Below are 15558 nucleotides of genomic sequence, written 5' to 3' on the forward strand. Positions count from 1 at the left end.
TCTGCATAGGGAAGGAGGGAGGGAGACACTAGGGGAAGGGAGTGAGCCGCCTTTCCACCCTCTGGCGCCTGTAGGCACGGCGCGTGAGCCTGAGTGGAGAGCTGCTACTGCACATGTGCGCAGCAGCTCCTGTATATATTATGATGGGAGACTGCTCGGCAGGGCCGGATTTACCATAAAGCACTGTAGGCACTACAGTGCCTTATGGTAAATCCGGCCCTGCTGAGCAGTCTCACATCATAATATATACAGGAGCTGCTGCGCACATGTGCAGTAGCAGCTCTCCACTCAGGCTCTGGCGGAAATATCCAAGCCCGATTGGGTTCGCTCTAATGCACAGACGCAGAGGGCTCATGCTTGCGCAGTAGAGTGGACCCGATCAGGCTTGTCCTTGGGGAGGGGGTTCCCAGCGCTGGATCCCCTCTACTGAGGAAGATGGAGGAAGCCTCTTCAGGATCCAGAATTTTATCCCTCCCAAGGTAAATACCCCCAGGGTCACTTTTTTTTTCTTACAGGTTTACTTTAATAGTGTATATGGGGTATTGGGTAGGGCATTTAATTTCTTGAACAATCTAAGAATTTAAAAGAAATTTTAAAAAAAAGTTGTTAAGGTAAAAAGCTGGGCGTGTCACAGCATTTTGGGGAATTAACAATGTCAGGAATTATGCTTTTATTGAACTTAGAATGTATGGTAATATGTATAGACTACACAAGAGAAATACATGTGGTATGATCATAATTTTCAATGTCACAATTGAACAAATCTATAAGCTCTTATTCTGGCTGTTAGAATGAAGACAGTAGGCCTACGTAAAGTTCTACTTACGTAACATTTTTCTGGAAGAACTTTTATCATTTCTAAGATCATTTTATTTTCCTGAACATGGATTTTGTTTGTAATAACAGCAAATTAAGCTTGTTTTTTTCCACTGGTTTAGGGTCCTTTCACACTGAAGCCATTGATATTCCATTGATATGCCTATTGTACATTCAGTGTAGTGTGGCGGGTCCTGTCAGGGTAATGCACAGGATGCTGTGCGTATACATGACAACATGCACGTTTACGTTTACAATGGCAGTGAAGCATACTTTCATTGTAGTGTATGCTTTACTGCATGGTTGCACCATACGTCTAACGCATGGTGAGACTTTTCCATACCGATGGTATCGCAACTCAACACAGTGTACAATGTGGAAGGACCCTAAATGTCATGCAAATTCCAACAAATAAGAACCAAACCAAAACGTTTTTCTCAGTTGGCTATGTGATGTATTTCATATTTTATCAGTGCTACATTAAGCATATTGTGTGTCTCTTCAGTTCAAGGTGAACCTGGAGAAGGTGAAGCAGACCTTGGAGAGTGAGAATTCCGATTTGGCAAAAGAAGTGAAGAATCTTCATGCCGCAAAGCAGGACTCTGAACAGAAGAGGAAAAAATTAGAAGCACAAGTGTCTGAGTTTCAGGTCCGGGTCTCCGACAGTGAAAAGGCCAAGGCTGAACTAGCAGAAAAGTTACATAGAGTACAGGTAACTGGGACATTTACATCCATTTGATATTCTAATTACAAAGATAATACAGTGAATGAAGTTAGCATTACTAGTTTGCCCCTACATGTGAATGGATGAGCCCTCAGCAGTGATATGTATCTGTAGAGTCATCACATACTAAAAACTGTAGCGGCCCCTTCCGCTGAAACCACTGGTGAGTGTAAGGCAGCAACCTTTTATTTCTGGGGATAGGGATAGCCATGTATTTCATATTAACATAAACTGTTGGCTCCAATGTGTTTTCTTGTAGTTTAGTTGTTAGCCCAAGCAATCCTATGGGATCAGCAGATGAACATAGATGGGTAGGTGGAAGGGGCGGAGGGAGAATATTAAGGATGACGCTAATTGAAATCTACGCCCTGTTTTGATGTTGATCTGGCTGCCAGGGCATAGATTTCAATTCACTGACGCCGCACGTTCTGGTCGCTTTCGTCACTCCCGACGATCTCGCTCTGCCGTCTCTATAACGGCAGAGCCCTGTGAGCTTGTCAGGAGCTGATTTCATTGGATCCTGACCCTCTCTATCAACATAAGCAACTCCCGTTGGCTTACATTGATACACAGGGTCAGGAGCCAATGAAAGTGGCTCCTGAACAGCTCACAGGAACTCTGCCGTCATAGAGACAGCAGCGCAGGTGGCTGAGGTTCCTAGTGTGCAGCATGGATGGCGGTTGCGGCGGATATATGCGGGTATTCAGCGGTGTTCTGCCTTTTCTGCTACCACCGGTCTCTGGTCCTTAAGGATGCAGAGACCGCTGGTACATAAGTGAGACAGTACACTGTACATTATTTATACTTACATGGGGCTTTCTCCAGCCCCATGAGGTGCATGGGCTCCCTCACCATCCACTCTGGCCGCTCCATTCACTTTTAATGTCTCCTGGTAGCTCCCGTGTGAAGTGAACGGAGAGAACGGCAAGGAAGCCCAATCACCTCATGGGGCTGGAGGAAGCCCTAGTAAGTATAAATAAAGTTGTCTCAGGTTCCCTTTAACCCTTGCACTCAGAACTTGCACTTGCAGCAATGCATAATACACAGCAATACAAAAAACTGGCAAACAAAATGGAGTATCTTGGCTATCAAAAATGCTGATAGTGATGGTCTAAATTTCAAGTTGTATGCATGAAACTCTTTTATGCTGGTATGAGTGGACCAATTCTAAGATTTTGGTGGATTGGCTAAATGTGGGAATGCTGCAGCATTTTTGAAGATCTAAGATTTTGGTTGGCAGTTTTTATTGCTGCGTATCACGTGTTGCTGCAAGTGAAATTTGATTTGGCCACATCCATTTATCCATTTTTGACCCCCAAAAAGTGGCCCAAAAGTGGGGGTCTCGGCTTGCTTGCTAGTCACGAAAGAGAGCGGGCAGCTAAGAGATCGGGTGCGGAGGGCACAGAGTATAGCTGCAGCTGCTGGATGTCCGCGGCGAGAACCGAGCGGATGGATGGCCACACAGAATAGAAGCACAGCAGGAGCGCTCTTCCGTGTTCATAATCTCGCGCTTCCTGCTGTGTCTGCACCTTGTACACCCATTGGCTATTACCAGCTATTACCAGCCAATGGGTGTACAAGGTGCAGACACAGCAGGAAGCGCGAGATTATGAACACGGAAGATCGCTCCTGCTGTGTTTCTATTCTGTGTGGCCATCCATACGCTCTGTTCTCGCCGCGGACATCCAGCGGGTGGCTGCCTGCAGCTATACTCTAAAAGACTTCTGTGTGGCCATCCATCTGCTCTGCTCTCGCAGCTGCAGCTATAATCTCCGCCCTCCGCACCCGATCTCTCAGCTGCCCGCTCTCCTTCGGCCCGATCACTGCCGCATCACCGCTGCACTCTGAGCCGCTCTCCTCAGCAGGTTAGTCCGCACTGCACACCCCTCACTGATTCTGGGTGGCCATTCATTGCTAGTGCTCTGCTCCCCCAGGGCTTCGGCTTGCATGAGGGTCATTAATTTTTTCATGTTTTGTTAGGTAAAAGTTGGGGGGTCGGCTTACATGCGGGTCGGCTTGCTTGCGAGTATATACGGTACTTTCTTACCCACCCAGTTTTAAAAGAACAGGCAAATGTTTGTGATCTCATGGGGGCAGCCATCTTTTTTGTTGAAAGGAGGTGACAGGGAGCATAAGACACTGTTCCAACTGTCCTGTGTTCATATCACCCCTCCCAGCTGCACTCGCTAGGCTTCAAATCTCAAATTCAAAGCTAATTTGCACCAAAACAGCAGAAGGAGAAAAACAACATCAGAAATCTCATCATGCTTTGCACTGCATCGGGAAAAATGCCCAGGCAGTTTTCTTCTGTGCAGCTAAAAATGAGGCTTGGGTAAGAAAAACAAAGTTCTGATGCTGTGAAACTGTTAAAGAAACACCAAGCCTTTTCAGTGCTGCTGAGTAGATTTTAGTCTGGAGGTTCACTTTAATTAGTGGATATGTATGTCACAGATAGTGGAAGATAAAAGCACAAATAGCAGATATGATTTAATGATGCTGTTTGGGTATATCAGTATGCCCAACCATTCAGCTGAATGCTGATTTTTGTTTTGTTTTTGCTTATGTCTTGTATGACCCAATCACTATTTACTGAACAGGACAAAAAAAAAAAAAATTTATTTTGTTTTTATGTTTTGTTTCTGAAATTTCAACTGAAATTGAGACCGCTTCCATTTCAGTTGAAATTTCACTGTGATCTTATGTTGAAAAGCCATTCGAAGTATATTTTGTATTTCTGCATGAATTGTCTAGTAAAATGTATATTAAGGCTCCGTTTTTGTATGTCTGTTTCTAGGCTGAGTTAGACGGCGTGTCGGGGACCCTGGGATCCACTGAAAGTAAAACTATTAAATTAACAAAAGACCTGTCAGCAGTCCAGTCACAGCTGCAAGATGCCCAGGTAGGCCACTCTAGAATTTCACATTGCTTCCATTGTCATGATGTCCGTTTAATATATTGCACGTTATTTTTGTTGTCGACTCCCCATCTGTGTTTCATGTCATTTGTAAATACTATTGCAGGAATTGTTACAAGAGGAGACTCGACAGAAGCTAAACTTCAGTTCCAGGGTGAAACAGTTGGAAGAGGAGAAAAATAACTTGGCGGAGAGCTTAGAAGAAGAGGAGGGAGTAAAGGCTCAGCTCAGTCGACAGATTCAGGCTCTGCAACAACAGGTACTCAAACAAGACACTGATACATGCTCTGAGCACTGAGGCATGATCCTCACTGCTAGCTAAACTATTTAACCTCCACCTGGCTAAAGGGTCGGTCTGCATAAACAAAGCCGGATTTATAATTTTTGTACCTCCAGGCTAAGTACTGTATGTTGGGGCTTCCCTTTTTTTATGTGCAGCAGCAGCACCTCCCATTCCATGCACAGCCCCCTCTTCCATGTGTAACATCCATGTACTGTATCCCCTCTCCTTCATGAGCAGCTCCCTTGGGCATGAGTTTCCTCTTCTCATGTGTTGCTCTCCATATTTAGCCTCCTCGTTCATATGTAGCAGCTCCTCTTTCATGTTCAGGTTCCCCTCCGGCTGCAAACGCACAAGGCCAGGGCCTTTGTGGCCTTTCCAGAAATCTTGCCCTTTGCATAAAGAAAAGCTATAATGTATGCCAATGTATTTGCCATTGAAATGCTTAGAATTTACGCTAGAAAATGTGATTGGCTTATGACCACATGAGATTATTTAATAGTGATCACTGTTCCCTCACTGAGTTTTACATAAACAGGAACATTACTGTGGTCAAGCAGAAGTTTTTTTTTTAAGAGGCAACATCTACAATTTAATAATCTATGGAGGAAGTTATTACATCTTTAGGAAGTGACCTCAGAGTCCTCCAATGTTTACATCCAACTGCTGAATTTACAAGCCAATGTTATTACAAGTGTCTGTTCTTTCCTGAAAAAGTGCCTCATTGAATTCCTACTTATGTCTCAATAGAGGATAAATTAGGGAGTGAATTCATTCAAAATTATTATTGTATGAACAATCTGTATTATCAAAATAACTTGCAAGAGGGCACCTATTTGGCCTCCTACTTGGCTATCATTCATAAAGCATTACTGCATGCTGTAATGCAGAAAACAGCTGACTTTACTGCGCACTTAGCAAAATGTCAATTCATAAAAGCTGTTACCGCATGAAAAGCTGAAATTCCTGATCAGTGTGGTAAATTATCAACACATGTGAATAAATGTCAATTCATAAAGATTAGAGCAGGTGGTAATGGCACGGAACATACCGCCTGCTTTGAAGAGGTGAAAAGAGAGCGATAAGAGCAAAGTTAATGGAGACTCACAAGCAGAGATCTCCCCCCTAGGCAGCAGCAGCGGAACAAACAAGGCTTCCTGTGAATACCTTAGGCTGTGTTTAACCTCTTGGGTTCCTGCTTCTAAGATGTGTATTTCACATCAGAAAGCCTGGCATGTGTAAAGTTTCTTGAAGTTCTTCTACACTGTGGCAATTAAATAGATTGTTAATAAAGACTAATAGACAGATACAGAGCATATTCAGGGCAAGCAGAGGCAGTATAACAAAAGATGCACATCTAAAGGGAAGTTGGGGATGCCTCTTTTATTGTAATGCTGTCTCTGCATGGAGAACAGGAATGTAACAATGTTGTAACAATGTAACCGACAGTTGGGCTTCGGTTAAACACCACATTTCTATTGCAGCTATGAAAATGTTTATGAATTAGCACACAAAAGTCTAAAAAACAGAATGCTGTATTTTCCCGACCAGATTTTTGTACTGCACATGCTTTTATGAATGAACTTTGTTTATCAAAGAACTTTGTGAGCAGTGTCCACTTCTTCATAGGAAGGAAGGATTTGGTGAAGCAGGTCATTTCGGCGCACGCTCTTGCTGCACTTGACCGGAGTGCCACCAATGACATCATGTTTTTGTGCAGCAATGTAATTTGGGTGCCGGCGATTGCTGGACCCCAAATTACTTCTCCCTCGGAGCTGCTGCAACACGGAGGGGGAGTAGTAATTAATGCTGCCCGGAATTTGTGTGGCAGCTGGGTATGCCATCATTCGGGTTACCTTGCACCAAACTGAATATGAATGTACGCAGGGTTTAGGATTATACAGTTTATAAGCAGTCATTGGATAACATCATGTAGTACTGATCCATTGCCAACTGATACATTCATAAAATGATTTATAATATAGTCATTCATGGTTCACAGGTAGCTGTTTATAACTGTTGCTTTGTTCCTAGCTGGCCGAGTCTAGAAAGAGAATAGAGGAACACGGAGGCGCAGTGGATGGGCTGGAAGAAGTCAAGAAGAGGATGGCCAAAGAGTTAGAGGTTATGCACCAGAGGTTTGATGAGAAACATCAGTACAACGACAAGCTGGAAAAGACTAAAAACCGCTTGCAGCAAGAGTTGGATGACCTCATGGTTGATTTGGATCATCAACGGCAAATTGTTTCCAACCTGGAAAAGAAACAGAAGAAGTTTGATCAGGTAAGTAAAACTGTATTAAGTCATATTAGTATATCTCTGACCACTGTCCTGTAAATGAGAACTTTAGATTTCATAATCAGTTGTTTAAAATAATAAAATGCTGTGCTACAATAGCTTTAAAAGAGACATTGGTTTAAATAAATATATTTTTGTCCTCTATTACATTTGTGAGTTCTGTTGGGTGAAGCCCACCAACTAAAAATATTTAGAATTTGTTCTTATATTAACATATGTGTAGAATTATCAAAGTCAGAACACCAGGTTCAAAAAGAACAAGGGCGGCCAAATAGTTGCAGCATTTGACTTCACTAGGGCTGCCCCCACTCTCCGGAACTCACTCCCACCGGCCATCAGACTTGCCCCCACCTTTAAAGGGAGGGTTCACGGAGAAGTAAAACTACTAATCCACTTACCTGGGGCTTCCTCCAGCCCGTGGCAGGCAGGACGTGCCCTCGACGCCGCTCCGGAGGCTCCCAGTCTTCTCCGGTGGCTCGCCCGACCTGGCCAGACCGGCTTCCAGGTCGGGCTCTTGTGCGCTCCAACGTGCGTCATCGGATGCAGTAGTTCTGCGCCTGTGCAGTACAGTCCGTAGGACGTCCGATGACGTCAGCGTGACCTCGTGAGACGCATGTTGGAGCGCAAGGAGAAGCCCGACCAGGAAGCCGGCCTGGCCATGTCGGGTGAGCCACCGGAGAAGACCGGGAGCCTCTGGAGCAGCGTCGAGGGCACGTCCTGCCTGCCACGGGCTGGAGGAAGCCCAGGTAAATTGATTAGTATTTTTATTTTTTTTAAATTCCGTGGATCTTCCCTTTAAAACCTTCAAACAAGCCCTCAAGACTCACCTTTTCATGCTCGCATACCCCCCTACACCAGCACAATAATATGTTCTATTGGACACCCTCTCAACAGATGTACCTATTGTCTCCACCCCCATTGCCCTCCTCCCTAGTGTTTCCAGCTTAATTATGCAATCTTAATGTCAATCACCCCTCTTGTGGACTAGATATACTGATGTATATCTTCACCAAACTAGCCATCGTCTTGGATAAGTTAAACGGTAACACAAAAAAGGACATGTCATGGTCAAAATGGTTGTGATAGACCATATTACTAAAATGACTTCTGCATAAGTGTTTTCACCTACTCCATACTTAAAATAGTAGATTTTTTTCATGATTCATACATTTTCTTCTAGATGTTCGCAGAAGAGAAGAATATTTCTGCACGCTATGCTGAGGAGAGGGACAGGGCAGAAGCTGAGGCTCGAGAGAAGGAAACAAAGGTTCTATCACTGAGTCGAGCCCTTGAAGAAGCTCTGGATATAAAGGATGAACTGGACAGGCAGAACAAGCTGCTACGAGCAGAGATGGATGATCTCGTCAGCTCCAAAGATGATGTTGGCAAGAATGTAAGAAACTTATATTATTAGTTTCCAAGAAGGAAGTCTGTGTGTGTGATGATATTGATGTCATTTCTAAATACTATACTTTTGTATTTGTAGGTTCATGAACTGGAGCGGGCCAAGAGAGCTTTAGAACAACAAGTTCAGGAAATGAAGACTCAGTTAGAAGAGCTGGAAGATGAGCTTCAGGCCATTGAAGATGGAAAACTTCGTCTGGAGGTCAACATGCAGGCAATGAAAGCTCAGTTTGAAAGGGATCTCCAAAACAGAGATGATTCCAATGATGAGAAGAAGAAACTCCTTTTCAAGCAGGCAAGTTTTGTGGATTTTAATTGTCAATTGGGACACAAAGTAATGTGCCCATTACAATCACATACCCCTATATCCACGCTATGCCACTTTTTGTCCCCCCTGGTGTCCACAGTCCCCCCCCCCCACACACACACACACACACACACACACACACACATACGGCATCACTTCTTTTTACTTAATGGTAATTTAGAAAAATAGTTCAACTTGAGTTACAATTTTTAATTGTAGGTGCGAGATATGGAGTTGGAATTGGATGAGGAACGAAAACAGAAATCCCAGATTCTTGCTGGCAGGAAAAAACTGGAAATGGACCTTCAGAATATGGAAAGCCAGATTGATGCTGCTAACAAGGGCCGAGAGGAAGCAGTTAAGCAACTGAAAAAACTGCAGGTAATATGGAAGGGTCTGTCTAAGTGCTTCTCCTGTTTATAATGTATTCATTTGTAGCATACGTTAAATAAGAGATAAGAAAAAACAGAGGTGCCAAAACGGAATATATTAAGAACAGGTTAAAATGGAAGGCAGTGGTGGATTTACCTCCCAACAGAAGACACAGGAAGTATATTTCAATATAGAACACAATTTTATTGGAGTGTACTCCACTTAGTTACAACGTGTTTCGCGGGACAAGCCTGCTTCTTCAGGCAATACGAGAATAACTAGGAGGCACAAAACATAACACTAAAAGGTTGTACTGTAACCACATTAGTGTATGCACTTTGTATGCACTAGTATGTAACACTAGTTTCTAGACTAAAACTAAGACTTATATGAACTAAAAAGGTTACTTACTATATATAATTACCAATAGTACTAAAATATATCTGTAGCAAGTTAGTTCAGGTTTGTTTGTTTCTGAGTAGATACGCCTAGGCATATTCTACCTTGTAGCAGGTATGACATATTACACCAAGAAAGGCTTATTCTAGTGACATTGCATAAACTATGCTTCATTACCACAAAGCTTTAATGTAATAGTTTGATAAAACAAAAGGATTAATATCTTAATGGAAAAAGAAGAATACAAAAAACAGGATATGTGTAAGTGTGAATGATGGAGAACAAATTGTGTTACAGCTTCAACTGAAAGAGGTCTGGCGTGAAGTAGAAGAGACCCGGACATCTCGAGAGGAAATGTTCATCCAGTCTAAGGAAAACGAGAAGAGACTGAAGAGTCTGGAAGCAGAACTTCTGCAGCTACAAGAGGTTTGTCATGCCTGGGAACAGGACTGTATGTTTTCTCTTTAGTATTATCAGGGGAATGCTGAGCACTGAGAAGTAGTCTAATGTTGGTCACACACTGGCAGATTAACAGTGCAGGGGATCATTGCAGAGCAGATCAGTGGCGTTAAGCTGCAATAACATTTAACTTGTCATCATGTGCTGAGAACATCCTATTTTTGCTTTCTTGGTACCTGATTGGATATTTGACACCAGCACAGTAAAACTTTATTGCTTAATAAAACCCATCTACACTTGGTATGTTTAGCTAATCTAATGAAAATCTGCCAGGTCAATTTACCAATCTGTGGCCACCATTAGTAAGAGCAGCAAAATATGGGTTGATTGATTGATTGATTAATTGATTGATTGATTGATTAGAAGAATGTGCTTAATGTATGCATTAGAAGCATCAGCCTTTCTCAAGATAACCTTCTCTGGCTGATGCAGGGCTTTCTTGTGAAACCCATGAAAACAAATGTACAGCAAAGTCCCTGTTATCCGGAACTCATTCAACGGGAAGTCTCAACTAACCGGTATGCCTGAGGGGATAACAGGGTCTGTGCTTTGGGGGGGTTTTTGTGTGTGGGGGGAGGGAGTGCAGGGCATAAAATTATTACCGAGCTTCCGGGCAGCGTCTTCTACCCATCCTGTAGCTCCTTGCAGCTTTCCGGTGTCCGGGCATGGCTCCCGGCGTGACCGTGTCAGGTGATACACCGGGGAAACATACACGGAGGACGCTACAGGATAGGTACAAGATGCTGCCCGAAGGCTCGGTAAGTATTTTATGGTGCCGTGGGGGAGGATTGTGCTTTTTTGGCTCGTTGCTCAAGAAACCAGCAAGCAGATGTATCCAGCTTTGGGTAATCCCCGCCGGTGCCAGATTGTTCTGTAATATAGTACATTGCTGACCATTTAATTAATACACTACAGAAAAAGAACATGTTTCACTTTCACCCCATTGCATCTCAGTGATGCCCCAGTGCAACTAACAGCTCTCACTTGTAAACTGCTTGTTACCTTCCAATCTCTTCTATCATCACCCAGTATCCGTTTCTACTCTGCTCATCTGTTTTACCCGCTCACATTCTATGACTCACCTCCTCCATCTTACACCCACATTATTTGCCTACTTTACCATCTCCTTATCTCCAGTGTTTGTCTACCCTGCTCTTATCCACTATTTGACCTGTGCTGGGCCCAGTGGGCAAAAATTTGCTTATTGAATAACATCCCCTGAATCATTACAGGATCTGGCAGCTGCAGAAAGAGCAAAAAGACAAGCTCAGCAAGAAAGAGACGATCTGGCTGACGAGCTGGCCAATGGCGTCAGCGGCAAGTATGTATCTGAACCTCCAATCATCTTATATCGCACAATAGTTACTGTAGTTTCGCTCATGAAATGTTGGACTTTGTATAGCAGTTGCTTTGAAAAACACCAGACTTGAGGTAGATGAATTTATGCAGCACCCAGCCCAGAGCCTGTTGCTCTCAATAATATTATCAGTCCCACCAGTCTGCTTCCATAAACATGCACCCTCTGTGTGTCTGATGTACTACATCATATCTAGCTCATGTGAATGATCAACAGAGAAATAAGTGGGGTTATATGGACCTTCCCTTAACTTACATTCAGAGCTGGATCATTAATAAGGCAACTTAGGCAAATACCTAGGGCCTGGTGGGTGTCCAGGGGTGTGCTGACACCTTTTCTGACTCTCATTCCCCATCTTCCCTTACCAAAGAAGCCAGGTGGCCAGCAGGGGGAGACACATTTTGGTATCTTGCCTAAAGCCTAGCTTCATGTGTACATTACACAACACAGCCAAACACGTAGTGGGTAAGGACCGAGACCCAGACCTATAGAATGGCAATAAAAGAGTGTTTATCTATAGCGAATACTACCTGATTAAGTTGCTTTATTATTGTTTTGCCATTCTAGGTCTGCACTTCTTGATGAAAAGCGGGCTTTGGAGGCCAGGATTGCTCAGCTGGAGGAAGAGCTTGATGAGGAGCAGAGTAATATGGAGCTGATTAATGACAGATATAGGAAATATACCTTGCAGGTAATCTTACATTGCAGCACAAGCACAAACAGAACTAGGACCCCACTTCCTATTTTGACATTGCATTATTTAGTTGCTTTGAATTCCTTCCTTCTGTTGTTACAGGATGACAGTCAGAAGTACAATCTGACTAGCTATCAGGATAAAAAAATAAAGTGATGATAGCTGGCTTCTAGCAGTCACTGCTGGGGGTTATGAGAAGTGTAGTCCTTGATTCCACAAGTAGTTTGTACAGAAAGGAGCATTACAATACATACATAATATATAATCTCCTACATAATATATAATCTCCTACATAATATAAGCCCAGGGACAGTGACGCATTCTGTGTGTCAGCCTGAAAAGGTTAATATTTGTAAATGTAGATCAATGAGTAATTGATTCAATATCATAGAAGCAATCCAGATATAAACATTCAGTTACCATTTTGGATATGGTTTAACAGATCTAGCTATTGACTATGACTTTATAAAAATAAATACATTTGCAGTATAAGCTTCAGAAACATACCAAAACAAACAAAGAACACTGGGTGAGTGCATTTGTGCGCCATAAACTGGAAATTTTAAGTTAATCAAAGCGTGTTGGTGTAATCTCAGAAAGCAATTGGTCATACTATGGGTAGGTTAGGCTAGAACAGTGGTTCCCAACCTTTTTGGAGTCGTGACACATCAAACCAAACGTTCAGATCTCCGTGACACGTAGACTAAATGCATGTAATGAGAGACAGCGTTTCCCCACTAACTGCACATAAGAGACAGCCTTTCACCAGTAAATGCACATAATGAGAGACAGCCTTTCACCAGTAAATGCACGTAATGAGAGACAGTGTTTCCCCAGTAAATGCACGTAATGAGAGACAGCGTTTCCCCAGTAAATGCACATAAGAGACAGCTTTTTACAAGTGAATGCACGTAATGAGAGACAGCTTTTCACCAGTAAATGCACATAATAAGAGACAGCTTTTCACCAGTAAATGCACATAAGAGACAGCTTTTCACCAGTAAATGCACATAAGAGACAGCTTTTCACCAGTAAATGCACATAATGACAAACAGCCAGTTGTCCCCAGTATATGTAGCCAGGGATATATGTGCCCAGTATATGTAGCCAGATGCCCCCCCCCCCCCCCCCCCCCAGGAGGAGAGAGCGAGGGAAGGAGAGCGGCACCTCAGGGTGCTCTCCCTCCCTCGCTCTCTCCTCCGGAACGAAGTGCGGTGGCTGGCAGAGGGGCGGGACTTACCTTCCATGTCTCCGTCTGGTCTCGTCGCCGGCGCGGGATGCGTTGCCACTACTCTGGCCTGATCCAGACCAGAGCAGCGGCTGCAGAACCAGAACTTCCGGCCGGCGCTTGGAGCAACACGGAAGGTAAGTCCCGCCCGCTACCAAGCGCCGCCACACTTAGTATCGGAGGGGAGAGTGAGGGAGGCAGAGCACCCTAAGGTGAGAGAAGGGGGGGAGATGGCCCCCTTCTCCGCCGCTGCCCACAGCTCTCCCTCCACTGCACTGCTCCCCTCCGAGAGAGCCGCGACACATACCCGAAGCTGCTGCGACACATGGGTTGGGAACCACTGGGCTAGAAGGTTCACACAGGCAACTGCTAGTGTCTCGTTTCCCCAACTGAGCAGAAAAGCGTTTGCTATTGTTTCCCATGGGTTTGTGTCATGTTTTGAGCCCCTGGGGGGATATGCAACCAAGAACACAACTACGCACTACATCTTGGAAACTTTGATTGACCACGGCACTTGCGCAAACCAGTGCTGTGGAGTCGGTACAGAAATCATCAGACTCCGACTCCTCAGTGTTTGAAACCTCCGACTCCAGGTACCCAATACTACTCCGACTCGTCAACTCCTTAGTCTAATTCTTACCAGGGCTGTGGAGTTGGTACAAAAATCATCCGACTCTGACTACTCAGTTTATTGAAACCACCGACTCCAGGTACCGCAAATTGCTTAGACTCTGACTCCACAGCCCTGGGGTAAATGTCAGCAATTGATGTTAACGCATTGAGATGAACACTGCCATTCATCTCAATGCAGGATGTGAAGGATCCCAGGGGTAAATAACGTGCACGGATGCCGGCATCCGCTTGTTTGAATTGGCCTCAGGTCATCAGGCTACTCAAAACTATTTACAATGAGTCTGTAGAATCTATATTTTATAAAAGATTTATAATCTCTTGCTAGCTAAGTGTTCAGCCATGATGTGTGTGGTTCAGCCATCATCCCTAATGCTACCGTGCAATGTATCACAATAACTGCCTGTCGTTTTGTGTGTACAAACAGTGCTGATTACACTGTGTGATATATCCAATAGGTGGAGACAATGACCACAGAACTGGCAGCGGAGAGAAGCTTCTCCCAGAAGGCAGAAAATGCCAGACAGCAGATGGAACGGCAGAACAAGGAGCTTAAAGTGAAATTAAATGAGTTGGATTCTAGTGTCAGATCTAAATACAAGATTGCCATCGCTTCCCTGGAGGCCAAGATTGCTCAGCTGGAAGAGCAAATGGAGCAGGAATCAAAGTGAGTGAAGACTGGAGCTGAAGGCTAATTATATGATGTTCTGGTGGGCTGCAGTTACACATTGTAACTGATATTTAAGGTATTGTGGAAGTACGTGACCGAACCCATAGCAACCAGGTTAACTCATATAAGTCAAGTAAATGACTAAGAGCCGATCTGAGTGTTATGGGTTAAACACTATTGGTCTTTCAGGTATCTCTATGACATCTCTTCTAAACCACGTCTAAAAAGAAAAACTTTGAGACACATGTTCATCGCATTTGTTGGAAGGAACCATGCATTTCGTTCAACTCTATGGTCAACTGAGACATCCAGAACTACTGATACTTAGCCAGAATGTAGCATCACATTATGAACCCAAACTTGCATACAGCTGTTTAAGGCTATTTGGCCATCATCAGTGCAAGACATGGAGGCCTATAGCTTTATGGATTGATTTGGTGACATTTGAGGAAAAAGCAACGTAGCCATTTATGAATAGATGGAATGTTTAGATAGAACGTAGTTTAAAGGAAATGTAAAGTGACTAAATAAAAAAAGGCACATATATACCTATGTACAGGGAAGGCTCTAGATCCTATAGAGCCTTTCCCATCTTCTCTTGCTCCCCTTGTTCCATTGTTGTCACCCTATTGTGTGTATTCGACCAACTGGTTGAATACATGTCCATAAGCCCATTCACTGAGTAATTCCGAAGACAGGCAGCATAAGCGCACTTGCACGCTTATTTGTGCATGCGCTGTACAGAGCCGCTCATCCTCGAACGCACTCGGAGACACAAGTGCTTCTGAAGCCTCCCGAGGCGGCAAATTAAATGGGGGTGACAGCGCTGGAATGAGGGTAACGAGAGAGGACAGGGAAAGAGCTATAGGTTCCAGAATCACATAAGAGCGCTGGAATGAGGGGAACGCGAGAGGACAGGAAAAGAGCTGTAGGATCCAGAAGCACAGAAGAGCGCTGGAATGAGGGGAATGAGAGAGGACAGGGAAAGAGCTGTAGGTTCCAGAAG

General features: G+C 43.9%; 1 protein-coding gene across 8 annotated transcripts in view; it reads left to right on the plus strand.

The window, feature by feature from the left end:
* The window catches only part of LOC137521582 (myosin-10-like), a 273744-nt gene that overhangs the window by 237283 nt on the left and 20903 nt on the right, over positions 1-15558 (plus strand). For all 8 annotated transcript variants that reach the window (XM_068241013.1, XM_068241012.1, XM_068241015.1 and 5 more), the window contains 11 exons: positions 1322-1528; positions 4335-4439; positions 4561-4713; positions 6769-7017; positions 8213-8425; positions 8519-8731; positions 8963-9124; positions 9812-9940; positions 11206-11294; positions 11898-12021; positions 14341-14549. In XM_068241013.1, coding sequence (XP_068097114.1) covers positions 1322-1528; positions 4335-4439; positions 4561-4713; positions 6769-7017; positions 8213-8425; positions 8519-8731; positions 8963-9124; positions 9812-9940; positions 11206-11294; positions 11898-12021; positions 14341-14549 — 1853 coding nt within the window. The remainder of the gene's footprint in view (positions 1-1321; positions 1529-4334; positions 4440-4560; positions 4714-6768; positions 7018-8212; positions 8426-8518; positions 8732-8962; positions 9125-9811; positions 9941-11205; positions 11295-11897; positions 12022-14340; positions 14550-15558) is intronic.

The sequence above is a fragment of the Hyperolius riggenbachi genome, chromosome 6, assembly GCF_040937935.1.
Source record: "Hyperolius riggenbachi isolate aHypRig1 chromosome 6, aHypRig1.pri, whole genome shotgun sequence".
In the NCBI taxonomy this organism is placed as follows: Eukaryota; Metazoa; Chordata; class Amphibia; order Anura; family Hyperoliidae; genus Hyperolius; species Hyperolius riggenbachi.